A 17,069-nucleotide genomic window follows, 5' to 3' on the forward strand; every position below is an offset into this window, starting at 1 on the left:
CCCCTTTGCGTGGTTTTCGTTTTAGGGTTTTTTGTAGACTGCATAGTTCTCTTTGCTATCCTCGCTCTGTCTAGAATATCGGGCCTCACTTTGCTGAATCTATTTCATTCCTACGTTTGTCTTTTCATCTTGCTAACAGTCATTATATGTGGGGGGCTGCCTATTCCTTTGGGGTATTTCTCTGAGGTAAGTCAGGCTTGTATTTCTATCTTCAGGCTAGTCAGCTCCTCAGGCAGTGCCGAGTTGCATAGGTAGTGATAGGCGCAATCCACTGCTGCTTATAGTTGTGTGAGGATAGATCAGGTACTGCAGTCTACAGAGATTCCACGTCTCAGAGCTCGTCCTATTGTTTTTGGTTATTGCCAGATCTCTGTATGTGCGCTGATTACTGCACGCTGTGTTGCCTGATTGCCAGCCATAACAATGGACCTAACTGTACAGGAGGAGATGACACACAGGTATATACTATATACAGGAGCACATTACCTACAGGTATATACTATATACAGGAGGAGATGACATACAGGTATATGCTATATATAGAAGATGACATACAGGTATATACTATATACAGGAGGAGATGACACACAGATATATACTATATACAGGGGAGATGACACACAGGTATATACTATATACAGGAGGAGATGACATACAGGTATATACTATATATAGAAGGAGATGACATACAGGTATATACTATATATAGGAGGAGATGACATACAGGTATATTCTATATATAGGAGGAGATGACATACAGTTATATACTATATATAGGAGGAGATGACATACAGGTATATACTATATACAGGGGAGATGACACACAGCAGGTATATACTATATACAGGGGAGATGACATACAGGTGTATACTATATACAGGAGATGACATACAGGTGTATACTATATATAAGAGAGATGACAAACATGTATATACTGAGGTGAAAATGAGAGGTGTGAGGTGAAAATGAAAAGGTGTGAGTGCAAAATGAGAGGAGTGAGGGAAAATAGTGGAGTGATCGGAAAATGACAGATGTGAGGTCGAAATGACAAGTGTTAGGGGGGAATCAGAGGAGTGAGGGAGAAAATGAGAGGTGTGAGGGAGAAAATGAGAGATGTGAGGGGGAAAATTAAAGATGTGATTGGGAAAATGAGAAGCGTGATGGGAAAATAAGAGAAGTGACGTGCTATAACTAACCACAGATATTTACTATGCCCAGACAACGCCGGGCTCTTCAGCTAGTAAATATATATAAATGAAAAAAATGTTTAAAAATATAACTTTATTATTAAAATATGTTAAAATACGCTAACAAGGCTAAAAATGCGAATATCTCGCCGTAACCTGATAGTGCGAAAGTAGTAAGAAATGCACATATCTACCTTAAAAACATATAAAAACATATATGGGCCTATACGTATGGTTTCAATTTTGCCCACCCCTATATCCACCACGTGTGCGTGCGAATGCGTGAGAACTGTATGTCGAAGCTTGGCAGTATACACTACCTTATCCCACCTGAAAGGGGCTGCCCCCAATCATTCTGTTTAAAACTCTAAAATTAAAATACCTTATACTATATAACGCGTATAGTGTTCCACCTATGCCATTAGAATGCATATAATTCAAAGTCATGATTTAGGCCCCTAGGGGTAAGCCAGTCTAACCTGAATATCCATTCCGACTCCACCTTGGACATTTGTTTCAGGAAATTTCCCCCCCTCAAATTTTGGCGTATTTTTTGGATACCGCAAAATTGTACATCCTTTATATTCCCATTGTGCGCCTCTTTGAAGTGGCGGGATAGGGGGTGGCCCAGGAACACCTTCTGAATATTCCTCAGGTGCTCCTTGATTCGTACCATTAGTTTTCTTTTGGTTCTGCCCACATACAGTTTACCGCAAGGACATCAAATCAAATAAATTATTCCCGTTGAGTAACATGTGATTTTATCCTGAATATTGAATGTCTCCGTACTACCGGAGTCTCTGAATGTAGTTTGGCAACTTCTTTTAGTGCCTGTATGGATACAACAGTAGCACCCCCCACATGGCGTAAAACCCCCGTTAGGTTTAGATTTCTGACTCCCCAATGGGCCCTGTTCATTGTAGGCCAATTTGGCTGTGGGAGCTAGCAGGTTGTTCAACGTCTGAGCTTTTCTGTTCACAAACCTCGGGTATAAAGGTAGATGGTCCCCTATAATCCTGTCTCTTTGCAGGGTTGCCCAATGTTTCCGGATAATCCCCTGGAACTGCTTGTATCCTGCATGGAACTGTTATAATGGGCAGTTGTTTAATCTGTTCAGAAATGGATACTGTTCTTTGAGGATCGGATCTAGGTTTGTTTACCAAGGTACTCCTGGGTATGGCCCTTACTTCATTAGCTGCCTGTTCTACCAATGGCAGAGGGTAACCCTTCTCCAGGAATTGTTGTGTGAGATGCCCAGATTCTTGATCAAAATCATCCAAGTTGGTACAATTGCGTCGAATCCTGGTAAATTGTCCCTTCGGAATGTTTGTGAGCCACACCAGAAGGTGGCAGCTGCTGGTATGAATAAAACTATTCGAATCCACCTCCTTCCGGTAGCATTTTGTGCGAAGGTGACCCTCTTCAATGAAGATAGTCAAATCCAGGAAATTAATGGTACTGTCACTCACAGTGTGTGTAAACTCCAGGCCGAAGTTATTGGTATTCAGGCCACAAATGAATGAGTCCAGGTCCACCCTGGACCCCTCCCAAATAAGTATGACGTCATCTATGAATCGACGCCACAATACCACCCCGTGCGTGGCTGGCTCTTGTCGTAGATGGCTGACTCCTCCCACTTGGCTACATATAGGTTAGCAAACGAGAGAGCAAAACGCGTCCCCATTGCCGTGCCCCATTGTTGTAGAAAAAAACGGCCCTCGTATATAAAATAATTGTGTTTGGCAATAAGCATAATGCACTCCTGTATGTACTCGATTTGGATTGCGGAATATGTGCCTAGTTTATGGAGGAAACACCCGGACGCCTGGCAACCCATCTCCTGATTGATGAGAGTATACAAGGATTTAATATCCAAGGTTACTAAAAAGTATTTAGGGTTCCACTTTAGCGTTTCCAAAATCTCCAGAGTATGACCCGTATCCTTCAAATATGCCGGAATAAGGGGCATACATTTTTGTAAGTGGGTGTCTACGTACTTTGATAAATTCGCCGTAAGGCTGCCAATGCCAGAGATAATGGGCCTCCCTGGAGGATCCATAGGGTCTTTGTGTAACTTGGGTATATGGTAAAAGAAGGCCACACTCGGGTTGGAATTAATAATAAACATCCACTCTTTTTTGTTGAGAATGCCCAATGATTTCCCCTTCTGGCCTAAGAGGTTCAATTTCCTCACATACTGTGGTGTCGGATCACCTCGTAATTTTCTATAGGTGATTGTATCACCAAGAAGTCGTTCCGCTTCCTCCTGATATTTCTTCCTATCCAAAATGACAATTTTCCCTAAACTGGAGAGCTGAGCCACCAGGCAGTGACTTGCTACACTCGAGGTTTCCTTTTTTCAGAGCTTTTTGCAATAAATTAAGGAAGATGGTGGTGCTAGCTCAAAAGTATAATACAATAGTCTTTAGAAGAAACAGTCCACAATCTCTCCTGCGCCCTGCATTCCCCTTGATACCCAATGGATGTCCCAATACATAAAAAAATAAAAGACTGTCCATTTTAAAGGAGTGGTGACAACTGCTCTTTCTGTTTCTGCTAAAGACTACAAAAAAATCCCTGTTGTGCTCAATTTGCAGAGAAGCCTTATTCCTTTCTCATTTCACAGCCCTGCTCCCAGTTGACTGAGGTATGCGAGTTTACAATACTGCTTTTCAATTAGTTGAGACACAGGTCTGAAACAGTGCTTCTTCAGAATACAGCCAATCTTGACTCATGACTAGAACGGGTTGAAGTTTTAAATATGTGACGATTGCCATTTTATCATATTCTTGGAGAACCCCTGTGTTTTAGTAAATTAGTTTCCAATAGTTTCCAAAGCTTGAAGATCATAAAGCAGGAATAGTTCACTAGGACTTATTCACATTGGCACTAACTTGATGAGTTGGTCTACCAGTCCATTTGATGAACAAAATTAAATTAGCTTTCCCCTTTCAGCATTTTATACGCCATTGGCATGCTTGTGCTGAGAATTAAAGAAGAAGCCAGTATTTACTTTTACAAGGTCCAGCACAGTCTCTGTCACTGTTTTTTTACAGACTTAGTGATGATGTCATATCAACAGGACTGCAGCCAATAGTAACATAGTAACATAGTTTTTAAGGTTGAAGGAAGACTTTAAGTCCATCTAGTTCAACCCATAGCCTAACCGAACATGCCCTAACATGTTGATCCAGAGGAAGGCAAAAAGAAACCCATGTGGCAAAGAGTAAGCTCCACCTTGGGGAAAAAAATTCCTTCCCAACTCCACATACGGCAATCAGACTAGTTCCCTGGATCAACACCCTAACAAGGAATCTAGTATATATACCCTGTAACATTATACTTTTCAAGAAATCCAGTCCCCTCTTAAATTTAAGTAATTAATCACTCATTACAACATCATACGGCGGAGAGTTCCAAAGTCTCACTACTCTTACAGTAAAGAACCCACGTCTGTTATTATGCTTAAACGTTCTTTCCTCCAGACGTAGAGGATGCCCCCTTGTCCCTGTCTCAGGTCTATGATTAAAAAGATCATCAGAAAGGTCTTTGTACTGTCCCCTCATATATTTATACATTAACATAAGATCACCCGTTAGCCTTTGTTTTTCCAAAATAAATAGCCCCAAGTGTAATAACCTATCTTGGTATTGCAGACCCCCCAGTCCTCTAATAACCTTGGTCGCTCTTCTCTGCACCCGCTCCAGTTCAGCTATGTCTTTCTTTTATACCGGAGACCAGAACTGTACACAGTATTCTAAGTGTGGTCGAACTAGTGACTTGTGTAGGGGTAAAATTATGTTCTCCTCATGAGCATCTATGCCTCTTTTAATGCATCCCATTATTTTTGCCTTTGTAGAAGCTGCCTGACACTGGCTACTAAATGTGAGTTTGTCATCCACCCATACTCCCAGGTCTTTTTCATTGACGGTTTTGCCCAGAGATTTAGAATTAAGCAAAAAGAAGAGGGCCCAATACTGACCCCTGTGGTACCCCACTGCTAACCGCGACCCAGTCCGAGTGTGCTCCATTAATAACCATTTTTTGTTTCCTATCCCTGAGCCATCTCTTAACCCACTTACACATATTTTCCCCAATCCCTATTATTCTCATTTTATGTGGCACCGTATCCAAAGCTTTTGAAAAGTCCATATACACTACGTCCACTGGGTTCCCTTGGTCCAGTCTGGAACTTACCTCTTCATAGAAATTGATCAGATTAGTCTGACATGAACGGTCCCTAGTAAACCCGTGCTGATACTGGGTCATGAGGTTATTCCTCTTCAGATACTCCAGTATAGCATCTCTTAGAATGCCCTCCAGGATTTTACCCACAGTAGAGGTTAAGTTTACTGGCCAATAATTTCCGAGTTCAGTTTTTGTCCCATTTTTGAATATTGGCACCACATTTGCTATACGCCAGTCCTGTGGCACAGACCCTGTTACTATGGACTCTTTAAAGATTAAAAATAATGGTCTATCAATGACTGTACTTAGTTCCTGCAGTACTCGGGGGTGTATCCCATCCGGGCCCGGAAATTTGTAAATTTTAGCGATTTTTAGACGCCGACGTACTTCCTGCTGGGTTAAGCAGGTGACACTTAATGGGGAATTTTTGTTATCACTGATCATATTGTCTGCCATGGGATTTTCTTGTGTAAATACTGATGAAAAAAAGTCATTTAGCATATTGGCTTTTTCCTCATCCTCATCCACCATTTCACCCAGACTATTTTTAAGGGGACCAACACTATCATTTTTTAGTTTCTTACTATTTACGTAGTTAAAGAATATTTTTGGATTATTTTTACTGTCTCTGGCAATTAGTCTCTCTGTCTCAATCTTTGCTGCCTTGATTTGCTTTTTACAGAATTTATTTAATTTTTTGTATGTATTTAATGCCTCATCACTACCTACTTCCTTTAATTCTCTAAATGCTTTCTTTTTGTCACTTATTGCGCCCCTTACAGCTCTGTTTAGCTATATTGGTTTCCTCCTATTCCTAGTATGTTTATTCCCATACGGTATATATTGTGCACAGGTCCTATCCAGGATGCTAATAAACGTCTCCCATTTTCTTTGTGTATTTTTATGTCTAAGGATATTGTCCCAGTTAATTGCACTAAGATCATCTCTCATCCGTTGGAAATTTGCCCTCCTGAAGTTTAGTGTCCTTGTAACCCCTCTACTACACATCTTATTATAGGATACATGAAAACTTATTATTTTGTGATCACTATTCCCCAAGTGACCCCCAACCCTTATATTTGATATGCGGTCTGGCCTGTTGGTTAATATTAGGTCTAGCAGTGCCCCCCTTCTTGTTGGGTCCTGAACCAATTGTGAAAGGTAATTATCTCTCATAGTTGTCAAAAAACGATTACCTTTGCTGGAACTGCAGGTTTCCGTTCCCCAATCTATTTCGGGGTAGTTGAAGTCCCCCATAATAATGACTTCTCCTTGAGTCGCAGCTTCATCTATTTGCCTTATGAGGATATTCTACGTTGCTTCCATTATAGCTGGGCTCTAATTACCTCTGCCAATTTAGATTGCACAAGCCTCTGAGCTCAGTGATTGGCTGCAGCGCTGTTGAAAGGATGTCGCCGCTTAGCCTGTAAACAATTACCGGATCCGCAGCAGAGACACAGCACTGGACACAGGGACGGTCAGAACTGGATATTTCTATTACTCTCTTATTTCTCTCATCAAGAGCACACCATGGCCTGTAGAATGATGTATAGGGAGTATCACTTTATTATTAAAGGTTTACAATGACATCTATAACCAAATACAGGACATACTTGCAGTTATCTACTGTGTAATTTGGACTATGTGGTGGTAATCCATTGGTCTTTGTTAATATAATATTTGGCTTTGTATTTCAGATACATGTGTAAACATCAGTCACAGCCAATGTCAACTCCTGCCATACAACCACACTATTCCGAAGTCTGTGTATTCTTTTGTCAAGAGCATAGATATGGACATGTTCCTTAAGTTCTTCAGCTATCTCAGTCGCCTCAGCTGCTATCCACACATCATGTTGTTCGGATGTAGTTTGGCTCTCCCTGAATGCCTCAATAATGGCGATGACAGGTATTTGGAAACCTAATTTGTCATTTATTATTATTGCTCTTTATGGAGTACATGGTATGTTATGTGAATAAAAGTATTGTATTTGCGTACAAAGATCATAAACTACTAATGGCCTCATTGTGAAAAATGTTTTTTAATGTGGCACTTAATAACTCTAAGGGTTATTGGAATTAATTAACAGTTAATTTGCTATTATAAAACACAAATTATGGTCATAGTAAAACCTCAACAAATGTGGGTTATTTATATCTGGCTAATCATTTACTTTTTGATAGGCCTTAAGTTTTTTTGTAATACTCTAGCCTTTTTTAAATCATTAATAATAATAAGTCTATTGAAGAATACAATTTATATAATATAAATGAGACGATAAGTGGGTCATTCCAAATTTGCATTTGCCTGTTCATGTGGATTTTCCCAAGAAATTCAATTCAAATTAATGTTCCTTAGTATTCTTTGGGTTTCTCTAGACCCTAGAGCATAATAAAGGTAAGATATAAAGAATATAAAATAATTATACTCACCTGACAGATTTTTTGTAAAATAAAAGTAGAATTTAGTTGCACTGTAATTTATTCTGTCATCGCTATATACATGTTATAGGTATTTTATATAATGCAGACATTCTATAGAATACATAAAACATCAAGGTAGAGGTGAAATTTGACATTGCTCATTATATATATAATAGCTATTGAACCCGTTCTATGCCCGGGTGGCGAGCATCTATATTGGTATATGGTCTCCATCCTGGTATGTGCTGCTCCATCCTGCGTCCCCATCCTGTCATGAGCTGCTCCATCCTGCTGTATGCCCCCGTACACTGCTCCATAAAGGTTTATGGCCCCCATAAGACGCTCCAGTGTGTATGCCCCCCCGTACACTGCTCCATAAAGGTTTATGGCCCCCATAAGACGCTCCAGTTTGTATGCCCCCCCCCCGTACACTGCTCCATAAAGGTTTATGGCCCCCATAAGATGCTCCATAATATATGCCCTCGTACACTGCTCCATTATGGTTGATGGCCCCATAAGATGCTCCACTATATTATATGCCCCCCATAAGATGCTCCATTGTATTATATGCCCCCCATAAGATGCTCCATTGTATTATATGCCCCCCATAAGATGCTCCATTATGGTTGATGGCCCCATAAGATGCTCCATAATATATGCCCCGTATGCTGCTGCCATATATAAAAAAAAAAAATATCATACTCACCTATCGTCGCTGGGCACCGAGTGCTGGGGGGCCTGAGCAGGCGGGGACACCGGCGCGCTGTGGGGGTCAGGTGCCGGAGTCACCGCTAGCTCAGGCCCCCCAGCACTTGCTATACTCACCTGTCTGTCCCGTTCCACCGCATTAAGCGCGTCATCGCACCCTCTGAACTGTGAACGTCACAGCAGAGGACCCGGGAGACGGAGCCGCACGCAGCGCTGGAACGGGGGACAGGTAAATATACTTACCCTTCTGGCGGTCCCTGGTGGTCCCTGACTCTCCGGTGGAGATTGCGGTGTGCGTTCAGTGTTTACGCATACCGCGATCTCCTGGGAGCGTCACTCTGTGAGGCCCAGACTGCGCCGGCGTTTGCGCTTGCGCAGTCTACAAAGGCTTCGGACAGAGTGACGATCCCAGCATTATATTATAAATATATATATATATACATGTATCAATCTGTGTACAGTTAATACTTATTTTACAGAATACCTGGTTTGTTTAATGCAGTGTGTAAAATGGCTAAACTGTATCCTAAAATGTGACTGCTGTGATTTCACTGTGAAATCGTATGAAACTCACCCATTCAAGTCTATTAATGCATGAAAAAAAATGGATGCCAAAGTATAAGGCCTCTTACAACTGTATTCTAACTCTTTCAAGCTCTTTGTCCCCATCATGGCATTGGTTGGGAATGGGTTCCTGCAAAATGACATAAATTTACATCATGGCAAACATGCGGGCACAAGAGCTCTGCCCACATAATTACTACCAGGAGATTGGTTTAAGTTATAGTTGATACCCGGATGTCCCTGCCTTGAGCAGTGCCCATAGCACCCCATGCTATTTAATCCCCTTAATGCCGTGATCAATAGCGGTCACAGTATTTAGAAGGATGGGAGAGGGAGGTGGCTCCCTTTCCCTTCAGAATGGCGCCCCCTCAACATCATCGATAGGGACCAAAGCCTTCGTAACGACCTCCGGGTCAGCCGGCTACAGGAAGCCTCTTACAATAATATAAGCATGATCTAAAAGGCTTCTGTCAGTATCTCACTGACCGGTATAATGCATTGCTATGCTAGTGCATTGCAGCGCATTATACGAGTGATCAAACTAATAAAATTTTATGGTCAAAAGAGGATCTAAGTAAAAAAAAGTAAATCAAAAATAATTGAAAAAATCATATGATATGAATATGATATTGCTGTTATCATACTGACCTGAAGAATACAATAAAGCTGCCTTACCACTTATTGCTGTTTTTTGTTCATTCAGAGTGCCAAAAAATGGATAGAAAGAGATAAAAAAAGTTATGTGCCCAAAAATGATGGTACCAATAAAAACGTCAACTTGTACTGCAAAAAACAAGCCCTCACATTACTCTCTTAGCATAAATATAGAAAAATTATAGCTCTCCAAAATATGGCAATGCAAAAACTTTATTTAAAAAAAAAAAAAAAAAAAAAACATAATTCAGACAAAACCCCCGGAAGAAGATTCCTTATAATGAGGCAGATGGATCCGGCAGTGCCTGTCTTTTTAAGTGTGCATAAAAGCACATTCGGCCACAGTTTTTTGCATCTCTGAAAAGGACACCACTGAACAGAGGCCAGACGGAGTCCAGAGTAACTCTACTGCTTGATTATAATGAATGGACTCGTCGGGGGTTTGATCTGAATCAGGTCATTTGGAGATTTAGATCGAAACCCAGATGTAAGTGTTCAGTGTAGAACACCAGATAAATGTGATCCAAAATGTTACTTAAAATGTTCCCAATAAAAGCTTCAACTCAATCTACAGAAAAGCAAGTCCCCACTCAGGTCCATTATCTTTCAATGAAAATATAGCAGGCTTCCACGTTACTGGCAGTAGAAAAGGCTCTGGAAAAGCACTATGGTTCCTTGCTCTCCAAAAGAAATTCAGCAATTTCTGTGCTCACAAAATCAAATGCTCTTCAACCTTCTGAGCCCCACAGTGTGCCTAAACTAAATTTACCATCTTCAAGTTTGTAGCGATAAGAGCCCGCTTAAAGGGACTCTGTCACCTGAATTTGGCGGGACTGGTTTTGGGTCATATGGGCGGAGTTTTCGGGTGTTTGATTCACCCTTTCCTTACCCGCTGGCTGCATGCTGGCTGCAATATTGGATTGAAGTTCATTCTCTGTCCTCCATAGTACACGCCTGCGCAAAACAATCTTGCTTTGCGCAGGCGTGTACTACGGAGGACAGAGAATGAACTTCAATCCAATATTGCAGCCAGCATGCAGCCAGCGGGTAAGGAAAGGGTGAATCAAACACCCGAAAACTCCGCCCATATGACCCAAAACCAGTCCCGCCAAATTCAGGTGACAGGTTCCCTTTAATTTGCGGGTGCAAATCTCCAGAAACATGAGCTGAGCCAGGCACTACACTGGCAGATTTGCAATTTTCAGTCGGCAACTTAAACTGCTGCTTGCATCTGGAAAACATCCCTGGAATCAAAAACACTACATCTGTAGATAAATTATCTTACAAAAAAACACCCTAACCATAATGGGTGAAAAAGAGGCATAGGCGAATACAATTAAAACATAATATTTTATTAATAAACAAAAAAACATAAAACAACAAGACAAGAAAATTCAAAAAAACACCTAATGGAACAAACACAAGAAAAGGAGAGAGAATGGACAAAACTGCATAACGCTATAACACTTTCAAATCATATATTAATGGGAACCAGCCCTATTCAATAGTAGTAATATATTATTCCTTTTATAGATACACCTTTGCAATCATATATTTTTATTTTTTCAATAGAATAACTAGATCGCCTCAAAAATGAAGCTATTGCAGTTTATCAAAAACTCAGCAAAATATCGGCATTTTAACATCGCCTACACATAAGGGGATGAAAGTGCTGAGTGCAAAGAATCATAGAAAATATATTAGCAGAAAGATATATTTGTAAAACTTTCTAATTGCAGGAATTCATATACCCACTCTGCTTAAATAAAGCTAAAAGTGCTTAGTGAAAATATCACAAGGGTATCGTGACACATAGTAGCAGCAGAGAATCCTGTTTATAACACTTGCAATGCTAATGAGACAAAAGTGTCCATGTGCCTGTACTGCTAAAGACAAGCGGAGAAAGTGTCTGGTGCAAAGTAGCGAGCAGGTTTAATGGTAAACAATAGCAGTTAACATCCTAATTCAACTCACATCTATGTATGTCTTTCCTTGTGTGCCCTTTGCACTCAGCACTTTCATCCCCTTATGTGTAGGCGATGTTAAAATGCCGATATTTTGCTGAGTTTTTGATAAACTGCAATAGCTTCATTTTTGAGGCGATCTAGTTATTCTATTGAAAAAATAAAAATATATGATTGCAAAGGTGTATCTATAAAAGGAATAATATATTACTACTATTGAATAGGGCTGGTTCCCATTAATATATGATTTGAAAGTGTTATAGCGTTATGCAGTTTTGTCCATTCTCTCTCCTTTTCTTGTGCTTGTTCCATTAGGTGTTTTTTTTTAATTTTCTTGTCTTGTTGTTTTATGTTTTTTTGTTTATTAATAAAATATTATGTTTTAATTGTATTCGCCTATGCCTCTTTTTCACCCATTATGGTTAGGGTGTTTTTTTGTAAGATATTGTATTTGGAGGTGGTGAGTCCACTTTTTTTCTGGATTTTGTTGATATATCTGTAGATAAATGCCTAGAAGGATGTAATTTCCAAAATAGGTTCACTTGAGAGGGGTTTCTGCTCTTCTGGCACTTAAGGGCTCTGTAAATGCAGTCCACAAACTATTCTACAATAATTCGTTCTCTAAGAGTCAAATAGCGCTCTTTTCCGAGTGTTGCCACATGTCGAAGCAGTACTGTACAGACACTTATGCATTATTGCCACATTCAGCAGAAATTGTGTGACACACTTTGGTGCCATTTTTACACATTCCCTCTTGGGAAAATGTAAAATTTAGGGCTAAAACAAAATTTTTGTAGTAAAATTGTAATTATTTTTTGTTCACAGTTCAACGGTATAAAATTCTGTGACATACCCATGGTATTAATATGATCCCTTCACCCTTAGATAAATTCATTCAGAGGTGTAGTTTGTAAAATGGGAGGTTATTGGGAGGTTCTGCTGTTCTGCCAACTCAGGGGCTCTTCGAGTGGGTCATGGCACCCCAAACCATAACAACAAAATCTGCACTGTAATATGGCCCTTCTTCTTGTCTGAGCTTTGCACTGTGCCTGAAAAGTAATTCATGGTTACATGTAGGGTATTGGCACACTCAGGAAATATTGCACAACAAACTGTGAATGTGAAGTCCATTTTTTCCTATTAACCCTTATAACATTAAAAAAATAGTGGCTAAAAGAAAATTTTAGTGGTAAAAAATGAAATTATTTTTTCTTTACCATCCAATGGTATAAAATTCTGTGAGGTACATGTGGTGTCAAGATGCTCAATACACCCCTAGATTAATTCATTGGCGGTGTTAGTTTATAAAATGGGGTCATTTATGGATGGGTTCTGCTGTTTTGATACCTTGGGTGCGAGTGTGACATTGCACACTCAAACCATTTCAGCAAAATCTGAACTCCAATATGGTGCTCCTTAATTTCTGAGCTAAGCACTACAAAGTAGTTTTTAACCCCTTCACCCCCGGAGCTTTTTTTGTTTTTTTTTTTGTTTTCGCTCCCCTTATTTCCAGAGCCATAACTTTTTTATTTTTCCGTCAATATGGCCATGTGAGGGCTTATTTTTTTGTGAGACAAGTTGTACTTTTGAACGACATGATTGGTTTTACCATGTCGTGTAACAGAAAATGGGAAAAAAATTCCAAGTGCAATGGAATTGCAAAAAAAGTGCAATCCCACACTTGTTTTTTGTTTGGCTTTTTTGCTAGGTTCACTAAATGCTAAACTGACCTGCCATTGTGATTCTCCAGGTCATTATGAGTTTATAGACACCAAATATGTCTAGGCTCTCTTTTATCTAAGTGGTAAAAAAAAATTCCAAAGTTTGCTAAAAAAAAAGTTGTGCAATATTCCGATAATGGTATCGTCTCCAATTTTCGTGATCTGGGGGGTCAGGTGGGGGCTTATTTTTTGCGTGCTGAGCTAACATTTATATTTATACCATTTTGGTGCAGATACGTTCTTTTGATCGCCCGTTATTGCATTTTAATGCAATGTTGCGGCGACCAAAAAAACGTAATTTTGGCGTTTTGATTTTTTTTTCGCTACGCCATTTAGCGATCAGGTTAATCCTTTGTTTTTATTGATAGATCGGGCGATTCTGAATGCAGCGATACCAAATATGTGTAGGTTTGATTTTTTTTATTGTTTTATTTTGATTCGGGCGAAAGAGGGGTGATTTGAACTTTTATTTATTTTTTATTTTTAAAGATTTTTTATTTTTTTTAAATATTTTTAAAGACTTTTTTTTTTTTTTTTTTTGGCATGCTTCAATAGCCTCCATAGGAGGCTAGAAGCATGCACAACTCGATCGCCTCAGCTACATAGAGGTGAAGCACAGATCATCTCTATGTAGCAGAAATGCAGGGTTGATTTGAACGCCGACCACGGGGTGGCGCTGAAAGCAATCGGCCATCAACAACCATAGAGGTCTCAAAGAGACCTCACGTTGTTATGGCAATGCACCGCTGACCCCGATCATGTGACGGGGGGTCAGCAGTGCGAGTACTTCCGGCCGCGCAGCCGGGAGTGCTAGTTAAATGTCGCTGTCAGTACTTGACATCGGCATTTAACTAGTTAATGGGTGCGGGTGGATCACTATTCTGCTCGCGCTCATTGCGCGCACATGTCAGCTGTACAAAGCTCACCGCCGGAGCCCACCTCAAAGCGGGGGTTCTGCCAGCTGATGTACTATTCCGTCAGTTGGCAGAAAGGGGTTAATCACATAGTGGTATCGGAGAAATTGCGTAACAAATTGTACCATTTATTTTCTACTATTATCCTTTATGAAAATTTAAAATTTGAGGCCACATTGTATTTGAAAGAATTGTAATTTTCCATTTACTCAGACTACTGTTATACAATTTTGTGAATCGCCCAAAGTTAAAAATGCTCATTACACCCTTAGATGAATTCCATGAGAGGTGTAGTTTCCAAAATGGGGCACTTTTTGGGGTTTCTGCTGTCAGGAGTTCTTCAGATGTGGCATGGCATCCACAATCTATTCCAGACCAAATTAAGCTCCTTGCCTTCTGAGCCCTGCCGTTTGTCCAAACAGTAGTTTTCCACCACATACAGGGTATCTGTGTACTCAGAAGAAATTGCACAGCAAATTGTATGGTTCATTTTCTCTTGCTAAAATAGTGAAAATGAAAAATTTGGGGTAAAGCCAACATTTTTGGGGGAATATGTATTTTTTTTAATTTTCACGGCTCAACGTTTTAACATTTTGTGGAGCTTTTGTGGATTCAAGGTGCTCAATACACCTCTAAATAAGTTCTATGAGGCGTGGAATTTTCAAAATGGGGTCACTATTTAGGAGTTTCTACTGTTTAGGCACATCGGAGGCTCTGCAAATTTGATATGGCGTCCACTATCGATACCAGCCATTTTTGTATTTCAAAAGTCAAATGTTGCTATTTCGTTCATTTTCTTCTGTTTGCCTTGTAAAAATGCAAAATTTGGGGCTAAATCAACATTTTTGTGTGAAAAAGTATAATTTAAATTTTTTCCTTCCACATTGCTTTAATTCCTGTGAAAATCACTTCAAAAGTGATGTGGTCCATAAAAAAATTGGTTTTGTAAATTTTGTTGGAAAATTGAGAAATTGCTGATCAATTTTTAACCCTTCTAACTTCCAAACAAAAACAAAAATGTTTAAAAAAGCTGATGTAATCTGGATACGAGGTAAATTTTATTTGTTAACTATTTTGTTTGATGTAAGTTATCTGGTATAATGGCATAAAAATTAAAAGTTTGAAAATTGATACATTTTCAACCTTTTTTCCAAAATTCTGATATTTTCACAAATAAATGCAAAAAATAATAAAATTATGATTAATATGAAGTACAATTTTTCACGAAAAAAAAACAATTTCAGAATCAGTGGGATACGTTGAAGCGTTCCAGAGTTATTACCACATAAAGTGACAGTGGTCAGAATTTTAAAACCTGGTCAGGAAGGTGAAAACAGGCTCATGGGTGAAAGGGTTAAAGCAAACGCAGCCTTAGTAATGTCAAGTTGACCACAACATAACAACATAACAATGGGTAAAACAGATGGTAGCTAGAGGTAATTAACAGTATGTTTAATTATATGGAAAGCAAAGTTCCTAGCCAAAATCCATATAGATAAGAAACAAGTAAACAAATAAGGAGACCCCCTTATGAGAATTATAGAGGGATCTGACCTGCTGCACAAGGTTATAGTATTTAAGTTAAAATTATGGTTGAGTAACTACCGTATATACTCGTATATAAGCTAAGATTTTCAGCACATTTTTTGTGTTGAAAATGCCCCCCCTCGGCTTATACACGAGTCATGGTCCAGAAAGCCGGTGGGAAGGGGGAGCGGGGAGATGGCGGCTGTAGCACAGTGACAGCTGCAGCTGCCCGCTTCCAGAAGACACCAATACTCACCCTCCGTTGCTGCATCTCTGTCCTGGCGCCGGCAGCTCTTTCCTGTTCCTGTGCTCAGCGGTCAGGTAGTACCGCTCATTAAGGTAATGAATATGTACGCGTTTCCACTCCCATAGGCGTAGAGCGCATATTCATTACCTTAATGAGCGGTACCACGTGACTGCTCAGCACAGGAAGAAGCTGCCGCGCCGGGACAATGGAGATGCAGGAATGTCCAGTGACGGCGCGAGGAGGGTGAGTATGACAGGGGAGGATGCCGAGCCATGCATGCAAGATGGGATGGGGGAGCCATGCGTACAAGGATGGGATCGGGGAAGCCATGCATACAAGAATGGGATGGGGGAGCCAAGCCATGCATACAAGATGGGACTGGGGGAGCCGAGCCATGCATACAAGATGGGATGGAGGGAGCCATGCATACAACGAGGGGATCGGGGGAACCATGCATACAACACGGGGAGCCACACGGAGCAGGACAGGATGGTGGAACCATGCATACCGGGATAGGAATGAGGGGACAATACATACCCAGCTTATACTCGAGACAATAAACTTACCCAGTTTTCTGTGGCAATATTAGGTGCCTAGGCTTATACTCGTGTCGGCTTATACTTGAGTATATACGGTATGTAACAAGAAATCACAATAGGGTTTTATCCAATGACTAATAAAAAGGGTATGCTCACCTGGTTCAGTTGTGTGAAACACAACATGCAAAACGCAAAAAATGTCAGCTGCTTGTGCTGTTAAGAAACCAGTATAATACCCGGTAGAAACAAGGAAGATTGGTGTTCTGTGCTCCTGCTGAGGATCCAAATAAAGATTCAAAATCACAACATTATGTTGCCAGCTGCTCTCCTATCTCTATTCCTATCAGTCATTCTTTGTACTAATCATAGACTGCTACACTAATATTCTTGCAGTTTTACAATACTAAGTCTCCCTATCTTTATTGCTAAGCTG

The 17,069-nt window shown here is 40.1% G+C and overlaps 1 protein-coding gene across 1 annotated transcript in view; it reads left to right on the forward strand.

The window, feature by feature from the left end:
* Positions 1-17,069, forward strand: part of CORIN (corin, serine peptidase) — a 649,735-nt gene that overhangs the window by 324,971 nt on the left and 307,695 nt on the right. The window contains exon 4 of the mRNA XM_069744507.1: positions 7,073-7,283. Coding sequence (XP_069600608.1) covers positions 7,073-7,283 — 211 coding nt within the window. The remainder of the gene's footprint in view (positions 1-7,072; positions 7,284-17,069) is intronic.

Source organism: Ranitomeya imitator, chromosome 1 (assembly GCF_032444005.1).
Source record: "Ranitomeya imitator isolate aRanImi1 chromosome 1, aRanImi1.pri, whole genome shotgun sequence".
Lineage (NCBI taxonomy): Eukaryota > Metazoa > Chordata > Amphibia > Anura > Dendrobatidae > Ranitomeya > Ranitomeya imitator.